A 13,382-nucleotide genomic window follows, 5' to 3' on the forward strand; every position below is an offset into this window, starting at 1 on the left:
GTGGAGAATGAGAATGCTCTCATTTGGGGATCCAGGAAGTAACAGCTGTGGGAAAGTAACAGCGTGGAGGAGCGGACAGAGAACTTAGAAAGAAGTCATACTGGAAGGTATGAGGCCCTGAGTTTAAACCCCAGTACCAAAAAAAAAAAAAAAGTCATATTGTAAATCTTAAAATTCAGCCAGGAAGCAAGCTTGCTGAGAGGCTCAGAGGGCTCATTCAGGAATTGGAGAGAATCCCAAGTTTGGACTGAGGACAGTAGTGTGACAGGAGAGGAGGGGTCACGAATTCAGCCATTTGCATTCCTCTTCATGTAACTAGGAACTTCCTGCAGATCTAGGGGCACTTCCCCCAGGAGGGGTGTCTAAATTGCCTGACTGACGTGTAGTTGACCAGACAAAGGGAGGTGGGTGTTCCCGGCAGGGGGAGGGACGTGGGAAAAGCCAAGGTGCTTGAGAGGGGCAGTGGGTCTTAAAAACTAAGGACAGTTAAGTAGCAGGCCAGAAGTTAAAGGCATTGACTGATTTTTCCTATTCCTAACTTACTTCGGGACCCTAAACAAGCTCTCCTTGTCTCTCCACCTCTCAATGCTTTAGTTTTTCTCCCTAAGTAAATGGGCACAAGCGGTCTTGTTCCTACTGGACTCCCCTCGCGCTGGGAGACGCCGCTGATTGGAGATGAGTGACAGTTTTTTGAGTCAATCGGTAATGCCTAAAGACCTGCTTTTCCCTTCTCGTGGGCCAATTGCTCGTGTTCTTCTTGGGAACGGCTGGTCAAAGGCCTCGTTACGTCACGAAACGGTAAACCAATAGCAGTGACCTAGAGGCGGGTCGTTTGGTGATGGATCGCTCTGTTTCAAGACGTCCGCTGAGCGCGGAGCCCGCCGGGAAGCTTTGAGGCGTAGCTGTGGGGAAAGGGGCGGGAACCCCTGGTTGTCTTTGCCCAATCACCACACGCGCTTCTTGAGATAGACAGGGAGTTGTCCCCATCCCAGTCGACTTGGAGGGGCGGGGATCGCCCGCCAGCTTGGGCGGGCCCCTGACACTTGATGGGCGTCTTCCACACCCAATTGCTAGATGACATTTTCAGACAGGCCGCTTCCCTTGCCAATGAGACCTTCTGGCGGGGTCGCGGTGGGCAGGCCTTGTCCCCTCCAGTATAAGGCGGTCCCGGGGGTAGTAAGAGAGGAGAAAGGGGGGGGTGTCGGTGGCCGGAGGAGGAGTAGGTGTGGGTGAAGATGGCGGCAGCCGAGGCCGCGAACTGCATCATGGAGGTGAGTTCCTGGAGTGCCGCAGGGGGAGGGTACTGGCTTGGGGTCGGTGTTTTACGCCTCCGTGGTAGGGAGGGGGCACTGAGTGGAAGAATTGGGTCAGAAGGCCTCCAACCGCAGCGAGAGGGCGCCGCATGCTCTGAATACAGGAATATCGTTTGAGGAGGGGTGGTCCATAGCTATTATGGGCCTTCGGCATCTGGTGGAGCCGAGGGTATCATCCCCCCCACACGTGGAGGAGGGCTGGGGGCGCTTCCGGCCGGGCCCCCACGTGGCTGCCGCGCGGTGGGTGGGGAGGGGGTGTGCCGATCTCCGTGGCCCGGCGGGCTCCACGTGCGGGACAAAGGCCCCGCCCCCGGTTGGGGGAGGGGCGCCTATGGGGGCGGGGAGGAGACTTCGACCCTCCCTCTTAGACCCCCATCCCTGCTCCTTGGGGACCCGCACCCATTCCACGGAGAGAGATTTCCTTGGTGCCTGTAGGGATTCTCTTAGGAGAGGCAGTGCTTCTGAAACCTCTCTTAACCCCCTTCCTGGATCTGGAGACGTCTGCGGCACCGTCCAGGTTTCATGCAGAATAGGTTTGGGATGGGAAGAAGACGAAGAATTGGTTCACATCCCTCCCCTTTTCCTGTCCCTGGATTCTTGCCCATCTGGGGCTTTTTAGGAGCTGGGGGATGGGGCATGCCCCTGTGACCTCCCTTTGGGTGGTGATGGGGCATCTCGACTGAGGAGATCCTTACGGATTAGGCGCCGCGCACCCCCTTGTGGCCATTTCTGGGCATGTGGGAGGGACATCTTTTTCATAGGGCGTGGCCCAAAGCCCACCTCCCCATTGGAGCACGAGTCTCGGGTGGGCCGGGAGGAGAATGTCTTGCTGGAAAGGAGTTGTGATGGGTTAATAGGCCCGTAGGCTGCGAGCTTTATCCTCTTCCGGACCGCTTTCTCCCCCAAGGTGTCTGTGACGTTGGGAGATGTGATCGCCCCCTCCTGAGAGATTGTTTCTCGTGCAGCCTCGTGGGGGAGGTTCTAGTCTTGTGCTTTAAGCCCTCTGGGGCTGGAGTTGATGGTGGCATTCGAGGTGTAGAGAAACGGTCCTCAATGGGAAATCCTCTCAGCTGTCTACCCTTCACCCTGTCTTGGGAGAATTGAGGGGAGTGGTTTGGAGCCCTGTAAGTCAGGACCTGTGTCTTGGCCCCTCTTGAAGCCTTGGAAGGTGGTCACAGTGGAAGAGATGTGATCTGATGGGGCCACCATCCCTTAACTTTTAGCACTCCTGGAGGGAGAGGTCAGTTGGACCCTCCCATAGTCACTGTAGTGAGTCCCCCATCCATTTTTCCTTGGCTCTCCTCCCTAGGGAATGTGGGGGAGGGGGAAATACAAGTTGCTTGACCCCACACCTGGCGCCTGGGATGGAGTGTGACAGGAGGGTGGCCTCTGATTCCTCCAGGCACCTTCTGGACCACTCATTGTTCAGAAGCTCCAGAGACTGGGATATTTGTCCTCCCTGGGACACTTAACTGCCCTCCCAGGAGGAGTAATGAGGGAGGAGGCTGGTTCCAGCTGGTTTTCCCTCCTGAACCCAAGGCAGGAGTTAGGGGCTGGGGTAACAACTGTGGTGCGGGTCCCCGTGTTCCACGCCTCTTTTCTGGAATCCTCTCAGACAAGAGAGGTGGCAGGTGCCCCATAGATGTTCCCTGTCAGCTCCCTTACTCTAGCTATCTATGGCACCCCAGGATGGGAGGTGTGTGTGTGTTAGGAAGTGTCACATAATCTGGGGGGGATTAGTTAATCAGGGGGTAGTGACAGCTGGCGGTGCCCTTGTGCCCCGCGGGTGCCAGTTCCTCTGGCCTGGATGGGGGAGGTGTGTGGTCAACTGACTGGGCAGAGAGGCACACCAGAGGGGGAGGGCTACCATCTCTCCAGCCACAGCTGGGACAGGAGACCCTCTGACTCTCCCCTCTCTCTCCCACCCTTTCCTTAAACAGCCCCTTCTCATTGCTTGTTCCCTCTGCCATCACTCCCACACCGAGGAATAGCAAATTTTCAGGAAAGTCCCTGCCCCCAAGAGCCGGTCCCCTGGTCTGGCCCTCTCCCAGCCACTCCCAGTAGCTAATACTTTCTCCCTGTTACTTTCTCCTAGAACTTTGTAGCCACCTTGGCTAATGGGATGAGCCTCCAGCCGCCTCTTGAAGAAGTAAATATCCTTTTGTGAGACCCCTCCCCACTCCACATATCTCGCCACACATCTGGCCCTTCCCAGAAGTCTAATCATGATCCCTCTTGCTTCAGACCTGTTGACCCTATGCCCCGAAACACTCACTGGGAACCCTCTAGGTTCACAGCCCCAGCTGGCCTCCCCCAATACTGTGGCTACTTCCTTAACTCCATCTCCAGCCCCCCCACCTTTGCCCTTCCCTATGTCTGCCCCAGTTCTGCCTTCCCCTCCCCTCCCCAGCTGTGGGCTGAGCTAGAGACGGGGGCAGAGAGACTGGAGAGATGGTAGGCGTGGCTGAGGTATCGGGGTGCTCCCCTGGACGGTGCTCTGGGGTGGGTTCTGGAAGTGGAAAATGGAGTCCTTACTTAGGCTTGGGGGTTTCTGGGGGAGGAAAGATGGCAGACGGGGTCTGTAGGGTTGTCCTGGTATGACTTGTGGGTTCCAAGAGTAGGAAACTGGAAGCTTAAATTGTGGGGAGCCCAGATTTGACCCATGCCCCCCGTCCACCCCTCCCAGGTTTCTTGTGGCCAGGCGGAAAGCAGCGAGAAGCCCAACGCCGAGGACATGACGTCCAAAGACTACTACTTTGACTCCTATGCCCACTTCGGCATCCACGAGGTGAGTGTGGACTGCTGTTGAATCCTGGCAGGGCTTCAACTTTGGGAAAGGGTGGGCGTTAATTTCGCACACATGCGCACTGCCTTATCTGGCCCTCAACTGCGCCTGCTAGTCGTGCGCCATGGGTCTCCTTCCAGCCAGTTGCCGTGGAAACCGAGGTTAGCCAGGCACTCAGCGGGCCAGGCTCCCAAGCTGGGCAGAGAGTGCGCATGCGTGCCTGGGAGCTTGGCCAGGGGTCAGGTGCTGCAGGGCTCTGCCTCCCTCTAGTGACCGTCGGTGGGATTGCGCCCCAGCTGTTCATGCTCTGACAGCTTTTTGGACCCTTTTGGGGATTGAGGTCCCAGAATGCAGAGGGGTGGCATTCTGAGGAATCTGTCTCTTCCACAACCTTCTTAAAAAATTGTAGTAGCTTTCAGGGTGTAGCTCAGTGGTAGAGTGCTTGCCCAGCCTCTGCACGTCCTGGGTTTTGTAGCAAAAAATTGTAACAAAGTACACATAGGGTAAAATTACCTTTGTACAGTTTAGTGACATTAAGTTACTGAGGACTTTTTTTGTAATACTGGGGAATAAACTCAAAGACCACTTGAGTTACATCCTTTTTAAAATTTTTGTTTTGAGACAGTATCTTGATAAGTTGCCCATGCTGACCTTCAACTTAGAATCATTCTGCCTCAGCCTCCCAAGTAGCTGGGATTACAAGTGACCCACCATGCGGGGCTTTCTGAGCTGGACTTTGCGTCTCGCACTTGCTAGGCAGATGCTCTACCACTTGAGCTATGCCCCTAGCTCTTACTGAGGACTTTTATTTGTTTGTTTTGTGAGAGCAGGGTTTGAACTCAGGGTTTTGCACTTGCAAAGCATGTGTTTTACCACTTGAGCCACACCTCCAGTCCATTTTGCTCTGGTTATTTTGGAAATGGAGGGTCTCTTGAACTATTTTCCTGGGCTGTCCTTGAGCCAAGGTCTTTCCAATCTCAGCCCCTCAAATAGGCAGAATTACAGGGTGAGCCACTGGCGCCTGGCCTGTTGAGAACTTTTAAAGCCCAGGGTCACTGGGTAATAAGTCTGGCTTTCTTTTCTGAGGTACACAGAAGGAAAATGAATTTTCCAAAGTGACTGAGCTGTGGCCCAGCACACCATCAATGTGTTAGAGGCTGGGGACATGGAGCTCCTCACTCCGCTTTGTGTCCCCTTTCCCTAGGAGATGCTGAAGGATGAGGTGCGCACCCTCACGTACCGCAACTCCATGTTTCACAACCGGCACCTCTTCAAGGACAAGGTGGTGCTGGACGTGGGCTCGGGCACAGGGATCCTCTGCATGTTCGCTGCCAAGGCAGGGGCTCGAAAGGTCATCGGGGTGAGTCTCCGGGGTGGTGGGGGCTGGAATCTGGACATGGGGTCCTCTGGGGCTCTGGGATTGTGTGAAGGGTGATGGGGGCTCACTTTGCCTTCTTCCTGGGCCCTCAGATCGAGTGCTCCAGTATCTCTGACTATGCAGTGAAGATTGTCAAAGCCAACAAATTAGACCACGGTGAGCGGGGAGAATGGTGTGTGGGGATGGAGTGAGCCATTCCAGCTTCCCAGGGTCCTCAGCAAAGGAGGGGAGGGCCATGCTTAGGCAGTAAGCTGCATCTCCCCTGTGGTCCCTTTTGGTTTTGAGAGGCAATGTCACAAGTTTAGTGCCTCAGTCCTAAAATTCAGTCAGGAAGTGCTTTCTGTAGTGTTTTTTTGTTTGGTTTGGTGGTTGTGGTGGTACTGGGGGTACTGGAGATTACACTTAGGGCCTTGAATTTGCCATGCAGGTGCCATACTACTTGAGCCACTCCACCAACCTTGTGTTGGGAATTTTCCAGATAGTGTTTTGCTTTTTGCCAGAGCTGTCCTCAAACCTTGGTCCTCCTGGTATCTGCCTCCTGAATAGCTAGGAGCCACTGCTGCCTGGCTTACCTTCTAGTTGTGGGTCTGGGGCCTCAATGCAGTCTTCCCACACCTCTCAGTCCTGCTCTGAATTTAACCAACCCCCTGCCAGAGTAGTCCACACAAGGGAGTAGATTAACAGGGAAGTGCTTCGCCCTCTCCCCTGCACACCTATGTATACAGCATTTTCTGCAAGGCCTGGTGTCCTTGGCTGATTTGTGGCACCTGACATGTTTGTGGATCCCAAAGCATCTCTACTTTTTTGCATTTTTTTTTTCCCAGTACTGGGGCTCAAACTCAGGGCCTCACACTTGCTAGGCAGGTGCTCTTAACTGCTTGAGCCACTCCACCAGCCCACGTTTTTTTAAATTTTTATTTGTTGAAGCAAATTTCCACTAAGATAGTATTTGCATTTATCCTACAAATCTTTTTTTTTTTTTTTTTGTATTGCTGGGATTTGAACTCAGAGTCTTGCATTTGCCGGGCAGATGCTTTATCACTAGAGCCACACGGCCAGCCTGTTCCCCTGTAAATCTTTCTGTGTGCATCTCTAAAAGATAAGCCCAATCCCCAGCACTGCAAAACAAAGCAACATGACCGTGTCAGTCTGTACTACATCAAACCCAGTGAATGGCAGAATTTGTTTCTTTTTGGTGGGGAGGGGCCCGGGTCTGGAGAACCCTGATCCTGTGCTCTACATGAAGCTACCCCCAGCCCCAATGACAAGGTCTTCTCACCGGCTGCTGCTGCTACCTCAAAAATGTTTACATGGCTCACGCCTGTAATCCCAGCTACTCAGGAGGCAGAGATCAGGACGATCGCAGTTTGAAGCCACCCTGGCAAATAGCTCATGAGACCCTATCTCAAAAAAAAAAAAAACCTTCACACACACACACACAAAAGACTGGTGGAGTGGCTTAAGGTGTGGGCCCAGTACTACAAAAAAAAAATGTTCCGAGTGGCTGGGCTTGGTAGTATACGGCTGTAATCCCAGCACTCAGGAAGCTGAGGCAGGAGAGTCAAGAATTCAAAGCCAGCGTGGGCTACATACAGTGAGACCCTGTCTCAAAAAAAGAAAAAGTATCGAGAGTTCTTTGTGAATCTGAAAGCAATTAAGAGGATCGGCTTGAGCTCACAGAGTTCTTTGAAGCCAGGCTCCCGGCTCTGGAATTCAAGGGCTGCCCCAGTGGGTCCCAGGCTTGTAGACCCTGGGGGAGGTGAGTGGGTCGACCTCCCTGGGGCTGACCTGACCAGGGCTGGCCTGTCCACCTGCAGTGGTGACCATCATCAAGGGGAAGGTGGAGGAGGTGGAGCTGCCCGTGGAGAAGGTGGACATTGTCATCAGCGAGTGGATGGGGTACTGCTTGTTCTACGAGTCCATGCTCAACACGGTGCTCTACGCCCGCGACAAGTGGCTGGTGAGGCCCCTGCAGACTGGGGCCAGGAAGAGCCAGAATCCTGGTGGGGGTTCCCCCAGGGGACTCGGGGTGACTGCCTTTCTTTTGGGAGGCTGATAGTGTCAACCGGGAGTGGCAGGCACTGCATCCTGCACACGGAGATGGTAAAGAGTGTGAACAAGGAGTTAGTGCTCCTAGTAACCACAGCAGGGTGACAGGGTAGAGGGGAGGAGTGACTCCGGAAGGATGGGAAGAGGCGGCATCAGATCTGGGGAGAAGCACCTCTGGCTAGGATAGTTGGTGCAAAGGCCCTGGGGAGGCACACACTTGCTGTGTAGAAGAAGTAGGAAGTGCAGTTGGGGGAGGGAAGGGGTAGTAGGGCGGAGGCACAGTTTGCAGAGCCATGTGGGACCCCATGAAACCTTGCCTTTTCAGAGAGCCAACCCTTATTGTGAGTATGTCATGGGACCTAAGGACAGGCTGTTATTTGGGTGCTATGGGTACCCTGTGGCAGCTGTGTTGGTGGTCAACTGGAGCATAAAGGCAGATGCAGGCCGGTTGAGGAGACCCCATGGGAGGTGACAGTGTGTCAGCAAGTGGCAGCACAGGTGGTAGATTGGCCAAATTAGCGAGGCCTAGAGGCAGCATTGGCGAGGCTGCATCCTTCACGCCCTCCCCCAACCCCTCCGTAGGCGCCTGATGGCCTCATCTTCCCAGACCGGGCCACCCTGTATGTGACAGCCATTGAGGACAGGCAGTACAAAGACTACAAGATCCACTGTAAGCGCTGGGCTAAGGAGCTGGGCTGGGTAGTGGGAGTGTGTGTGACATGGACTCACCCTCCTCTCGTCTCCAGGGTGGGAGAACGTGTACGGTTTTGACATGTCTTGCATCAAAGACGTGGCCATCAAGGAGCCCCTGGTAGATGTGGTGGACCCCAAACAGCTGGTCACCAACGCCTGCCTCATAAAGGTAAATGGGGTGTGTGTGACCAGGGTCTCCCAGGGTGGGAAGCAGAAAAGGGCCATCCCTGTGGGACCTCTGGGCCCAATGAGACCTTGGAACCCCTCCTGTCCACCAGTGGTGGTTGTAGGTCCAGAGAAGCCATTTTAGCCATAAAAGCCTGGGGGTCCTGCTCTTGGACTATGGTGGCGTGGGCGCTAGGACATCGCAGTGGCAGGTAGCTTGGAGCCCAGCACCAAGTGCTTTTGGAGTACAAGAAGCCCAGCCAGGAGCCAAATCACAGGTGCCTCCTACAAACACGGGCATGAAGGTGTTAAGAGGACTTGACACAATCTGTTTGTTAACTCTTAAGATGGTCGTGTTGGCTGAGCAGGGCGTGGAATAGCACACACCTATAATCCTAGCCCTCAGGAGGTTGATGGGGAGTGGAGAGCCAGGGCCCTGTTAAGAGACAGCTGCAATTGAGAGGTGGTGGTGGCCTGGTTGGACAGGTGGGTTCTGGCAGAGTTAGGGTGCCAGGTGAGGTTGAGGTTTAGCTGTGGCAGGGGCAGGAGGAGCCCATCAGGAACCCCAGGTTTTATGTTCAATGACCAAACTGGATGGTAGGGAGCAGGACAGGCAGGAGAAGCAGCAAGGCACTGAGACCTGAAGCCGGCCGGGGAAGACCAGTGGGCTGTGGAGAGGGGGCTCTGAGCAGGTTGGGTCATGGGGCCTGTCCTGCAGGAGGTGGACATCTACACCGTCAAGGTAGAAGACCTGACCTTCACCTCGCCCTTCTGCTTGCAAGTGAAGCGGAATGACTATGTGCACGCTCTGGTGGCCTACTTCAACATCGAGTTCACGCGCTGCCACAAGAGGACTGGCTTCTCCACCAGTGAGAGCGAGGCCTGAGTGGTGGGAGGGCCACCTGCAGGGGTGGGACCGGGTGTTGAGGCAGGGTTGATGCTTATATGCTGGAGATGGAGGGTGGCTTTGGACAAGTGACCTGGTGTGCAGTGTGCCTCAGTTTCCTCACCCACAGAACACAGGCAGTTCCTATCTTCAGGGCTCCATAAGAATAAAGTGACCCATGGGTGGGGCTGAGCACAGCCCATACCCAGCATGGCATAGGGGGCGTGCGTCCAGACAGACCAAGGCTCCAGGGGCGTGAGTGGCAGGCCAGGATCTGACTTGCTCCGCCCCCAGGCCCCGAGTCCCCGTACACTCACTGGAAGCAGACGGTGTTCTACATGGAGGACTACCTGACGGTGAAGACAGGCGAGGAGATCTTTGGCACCATTGGCATGCGGCCCAACGCCAAGAACAACGTGAGGCTCGGGGCAGGGGCCGGGCCCCAGCCCCAGGTCCAGCCAGGGTCAGGCTGACCTGCCCTCCTGACACCCCGTTCAGACACTGGAGACAGCAGTGTGGTGAACACCACGCGGTGGGGCAGGGGAGGAGGGATGACAGTGCAGGACCAACAGGACATCCTAGCCCCTGTGACTGTGAGCCAGGAAAAGGTGCTTTTAGTTTGGGGTTTTTCCCCTTGTCCCTTCTGAGCACCTAGGAGGATGGAGCCACCATCACCTGAGATGTGGGCAAAGGGACAAGAGTGGGGCAGGAGCAGGGGTCCAGGGTCAAGGGAAGTCTCCGAGTTGGGCCATTGCTGTGAGGCTGGAAAGTGCTCAGGGTAGGGACCCAGCAGGGGCCTTCCCCAGGCCTCTCTTCCTGACCTCCAAAGGGTAGAGGCCAGGGAAGGCAGTCCCCATATCAAAGAAGTGCCTGGCCCCAAATGACAGGTGCTCAGGTGAAGAAGCCCAGATTAAAATGGCAGAGACAAGTACAGAGGGAGGAGGAATCATTGGGACTGTTGGTGGCTTTGGCTCGGTCTTGCAGGTGTGTGTGTGTCAGGCCTGGAGCTTGGGGACCCAAGAAGCTTGGAAAGAAGAGTCAATGGCTGTGGCCATGGAGATGGAGATGTGTTGGAGGGAGGGATGCCAAGAGCTGACTTTCCCTATATGAAAGAAAGAAGAGAGTGGCCTTAGTGCATGTCCGGGAGGCTGAGGCAGGAGAAGCCAGAGTTCAAAGCCATCCTTGGCTATATAGCAAGACCCTGTCTCAAAAAAAAAAAAAAAAAAAAAAAGCGGGGATGGAGGAGAAAGGGGTGACATGGGGAAATCTCAAGGTGGGGGAAGAGAAGGCAGCTCCTGAGCTCTCTGGCAGGTGTGACTTAGGGACCCAGAGGGTTTGCATCCTGACCCTGTGAGGCTGTCCTTGAGTTGGGACCATCAGTCTGGGTGTCCAGCGTGGGGATGGCTGAGGGCAGGGTCTGCGGGGACAGCTGGTCTGGGGCTGCCTCCTCACAGCCACCTTCTCCCTGCAGCGTGACCTGGACTTTACCATCGACCTGGACTTCAAGGGGCAGCTGTGCGAGCTGTCCTGCTCCACGGACTACCGGATGCGCTGAGGCGGGGCCTGGCCTCCTCCCGCCCCAGCCTGGCTGGCCCTGCAGGGGTCCAGAGGCTGTGGCATTCTTAGGCGGTTTCAGGGTCCCCTTATCCTCTGCCACCGAGGGGGGTTTTAGGGGCCTGGGCTGGGGGGATGGGGAGGGTACATTGTGACTGTGTTTTTCATAACTTATGTTTTTATATGGTTGCATTTACGCCAATAAACCTTCAGCTGGGACCTGGCTTGGCTTCCTGGGGACAAAGTGGGCTGGGGTTCCTCTACAGGTGCTGAGGTTCCAGCCGAGCGGAGATGGCAGGGACTTGGTGGCTGGGCATCAAATACTACTCTTTCCCCACTCCCCAGCCAATGTGGGCCTGTAGCTCTTGGGTCCTCTGTCCTCTGCCTGCATTGGGCAGGGTGCCTGCTTCAACTGACCTGCCAGGCTGGGGGGAAGGGGATTCCCAGCACAGAGGCTTCCCAGAAGCCCGGCCCCACCCCCGCCATCACATTGTTCCCCTTGGGCTGTTTTTTCCTGTTCTAGGACCCTCCAAGGCCAGGCCAAGGCTGGCTGGCAAAGGAGTAAGATCCAGCTTTGCAGCTGAGGAAACTGAGTCAAGGGGCCTCATACTCCATGGGCTGTGTGCCCTGTATCCCAGCATGCGGGCAGAACCCACCCTTTTGCACCAAATCCCTGACATGGCCCAGTGTCCGCAGCAAGGCCTGGGTACAGGCTCCCTAGCCTCCGTAGAACAGTGTCCACACCACCTAGATGGTACAGGATGCTTTATTTCCTTACGCCATCCTGGCTCCACCTGCTTCCTGCTGTGTATGATGTCCTGGGCTTGCGGGCGCTGCGCACCTGCTCCACCTCCCCCAGAAGGGACCACCTCCTGCCCCTCTGCTTTGCCTGGACGTCCCACCCCGCCATTGACCCCTCTGGCCCTGGGAGACTCCTCCCCCCTTACACTTCTTCACCAGGAGGTTCCCTGAATGGGGTGAGAATGTCGCCTCCTCCCTTTTTCCTGGAAACCCGCTGTTGTGTCACCATCTGCAGGTGTCAGCGGCCCCGCCCCACTTCCCTGATTGATGCCTTAAAGGGGATCCTCTTTCCCGAGACTTCCCAGGGGCACAGCGCTGCTGCGAGACCCACACACCCGGAGACTCCAGGCCACGGGGCAGGAGGCAGGGATCCGGGTTTGGATCCTGCCCATCTGTCATGGTGTAGCTGGGCATTTGGCCTTAGTTTTCTCTGCCTGGGAAGTGGGGTCCCACCCTGATTCTTGCTCTAAAACCAGCACAAGGGAGGATTACCCGGAAAGCAGGCGGAGTGGGGTTGTGTCCCGCGCCGGCTTTCCCGGACCTGACCTGGAACCCACGATGACCGCCTACATTCTCGTTCTGCTACTGTTCCTCGCCTCCTCAGTTCTGGGGGGCCCGGACCCCTCCAGCAGGTGAGAAAGGCTGAACAGCGAGGGGAGGAGACCTTGAGGGGCGTGCGCCCTCTTGCGGTCACGGTTTTCGGCACCCGTACAACGGGCAGCGCAGGGTCCTGAGTGGCTCACCCTTTGCACGCCCAATTTCTGAAGTGGGTTCTGAGACTGGTCTTTCCCACGCTCCCTTCCCAGGCGGCCCTGGCACCAGGTTCCCCGGCACCGAGGCCACCTCTGTTCCCTGGGCACATGCCAGACGCACCGCCTGCCAGAGATCATATACTGGCTTCGCTCTGCCTCCACCAAGGAGCCCTCCGGGAAGGTCGGTCGTGTACCCCAAGACCCTCATAGCTACGGGCGCCGGCGGCGGCGCGAGGCGAAACCGCTCCTTCGTCTCCAGGACCCGGGTCTGCAGCAAGGGGATCAGGACCTTGTCCAGCGCTCTAGATGACGTTGGACATGTCTGTGCTCCTGCCCTGGCCTCAGTATGCCCATCTGTGTATTGGGCTACTCCCCTAAATCTCTTTTCTCCCAGACACCGTCTCTCCCATCCTCTGCCCAGGCTGTGACTGGGCTGGACTCAGGGGCCACCAGACCCCGCCTGGAAAGAATCCTAACGTCCAGAGCTGAATAAAACGAGAGTTCCGTGTTTGTTTCTACTTCTCTGTGCACATTTTATTCTCTTAGGCCAGGCCTCTAATCTCCTTTGTCCGTGCTCCTTTTCCCTCACGGAAGTCCCTCTGACTATCTAACTTGAATCCAATCCCTTGTAGCGCATCCTTCGTGTAACTCAATCCGTGCACCGTCCCTGGGTGGTTTGCATGGGTCAACCTGACTCCAAGCCTCTCCGTCCTCTCCGGGGTAGAATTCGGTCCCGCGCCCTGCACGCGTGACGTTACGCTGAACCCATAGGTGGGCTGTGAGTTCCAAACCAGACCTCATTCCTCGAAGAGAAAGAAAAAGCGAGATCTGGAGCTGGGGACGGAGCTGGAGAACCCGGGGATCAGCGGAGCAGCGCGGAATGAGGGCGACCAAATGGTGGCGAGTCAGGAGGGCGTAGAAATTGATCCAGCTTTGGGGATCGAACCGAGGGAGGGGACTGGACCGACGGAGGGGATTGGACGCCGAGGTTCGAAGGGGGCGGGGA

The 13,382-nt window shown here is 56.1% G+C and overlaps 2 protein-coding genes across 6 annotated transcripts; both read left to right on the forward strand.

Moving 5' to 3' along the window:
• The first annotated feature begins 1,115 nt into the window (after window positions 1–1,115).
• Window positions 1,116–11,042, forward strand: Prmt1 (protein arginine methyltransferase 1). Of its 5 annotated transcripts, none has more exons than XM_020159975.2 (11): window positions 1,162–1,271; window positions 3,409–3,462; window positions 4,000–4,101; window positions 5,303–5,458; window positions 5,569–5,632; window positions 7,294–7,436; window positions 8,108–8,195; window positions 8,272–8,387; window positions 9,102–9,252; window positions 9,564–9,685; window positions 10,741–11,042. In XM_020159975.2, exons 1-11 carry the CDS (start codon window positions 1,236–1,238, stop codon window positions 10,822–10,824), a joined length of 1,116 nt encoding a protein of 371 aa, XP_020015564.1. In that variant the 5' UTR covers window positions 1,162–1,235; the 3' UTR covers window positions 10,825–11,042. The 5 variants fall into 5 exon arrangements, with proteins under 5 accessions (XP_020015565.1, XP_020015564.1, XP_073914082.1 ...); XM_074057981.1 differs by lacking the exon at window positions 1,162–1,271 and adding an exon at window positions 1,630–1,830; XM_020159976.2 differs by lacking the exon at window positions 3,409–3,462 and having other exon boundaries at window positions 1,116–1,271.
• Window positions 11,043–12,182: 1,140 nt separating this feature from the next.
• Adm5 (adrenomedullin 5 (putative)) lies at window positions 12,183–12,686 on the forward strand. Its single transcript, XM_020159980.2, has 2 exons — window positions 12,183–12,256; window positions 12,431–12,686. Exons 1-2 carry the CDS (start codon window positions 12,183–12,185, stop codon window positions 12,684–12,686), a joined length of 330 nt encoding a protein of 109 aa, XP_020015569.1.
• Window positions 12,687–13,382: the final 696 nt, after the last annotated feature.

This window comes from Castor canadensis, chromosome 16 (assembly GCF_047511655.1).
Source record: "Castor canadensis chromosome 16, mCasCan1.hap1v2, whole genome shotgun sequence".
Taxonomy (NCBI): domain Eukaryota; kingdom Metazoa; phylum Chordata; class Mammalia; order Rodentia; family Castoridae; genus Castor; species Castor canadensis.

Bases quoted from the DNA above. Each gene is read 5' to 3' on its own strand.
- Adm5 (XM_020159980.2), top strand. From the start codon at position 12,183: ATGACCGCCTACATTCTCGTTCTGCTACTGTTCCTCGCCTCCTCAGTT. The intron at 12,257-12,430 runs GTGAGAAAGGCT...CTCCCTTCCCAG, and splicing joins GGCCCGGACCCCTCCAGCAG to GCGGCCCTGGCACCAGGTTC.
- Prmt1 (XM_074057981.1), top strand. From the start codon at position 1,645: ATGGGGGCGGGGAGGAGACTTCGACCCTCCCTCTTAGACCCCCATCCC. The intron at 8,196-8,271 runs GTAAGCGCTGGG...TCTCGTCTCCAG, and splicing joins CAAAGACTACAAGATCCACT to GGTGGGAGAACGTGTACGGT. The intron at 8,388-9,101 runs GTAAATGGGGTG...CCTGTCCTGCAG, and splicing joins CCAACGCCTGCCTCATAAAG to GAGGTGGACATCTACACCGT.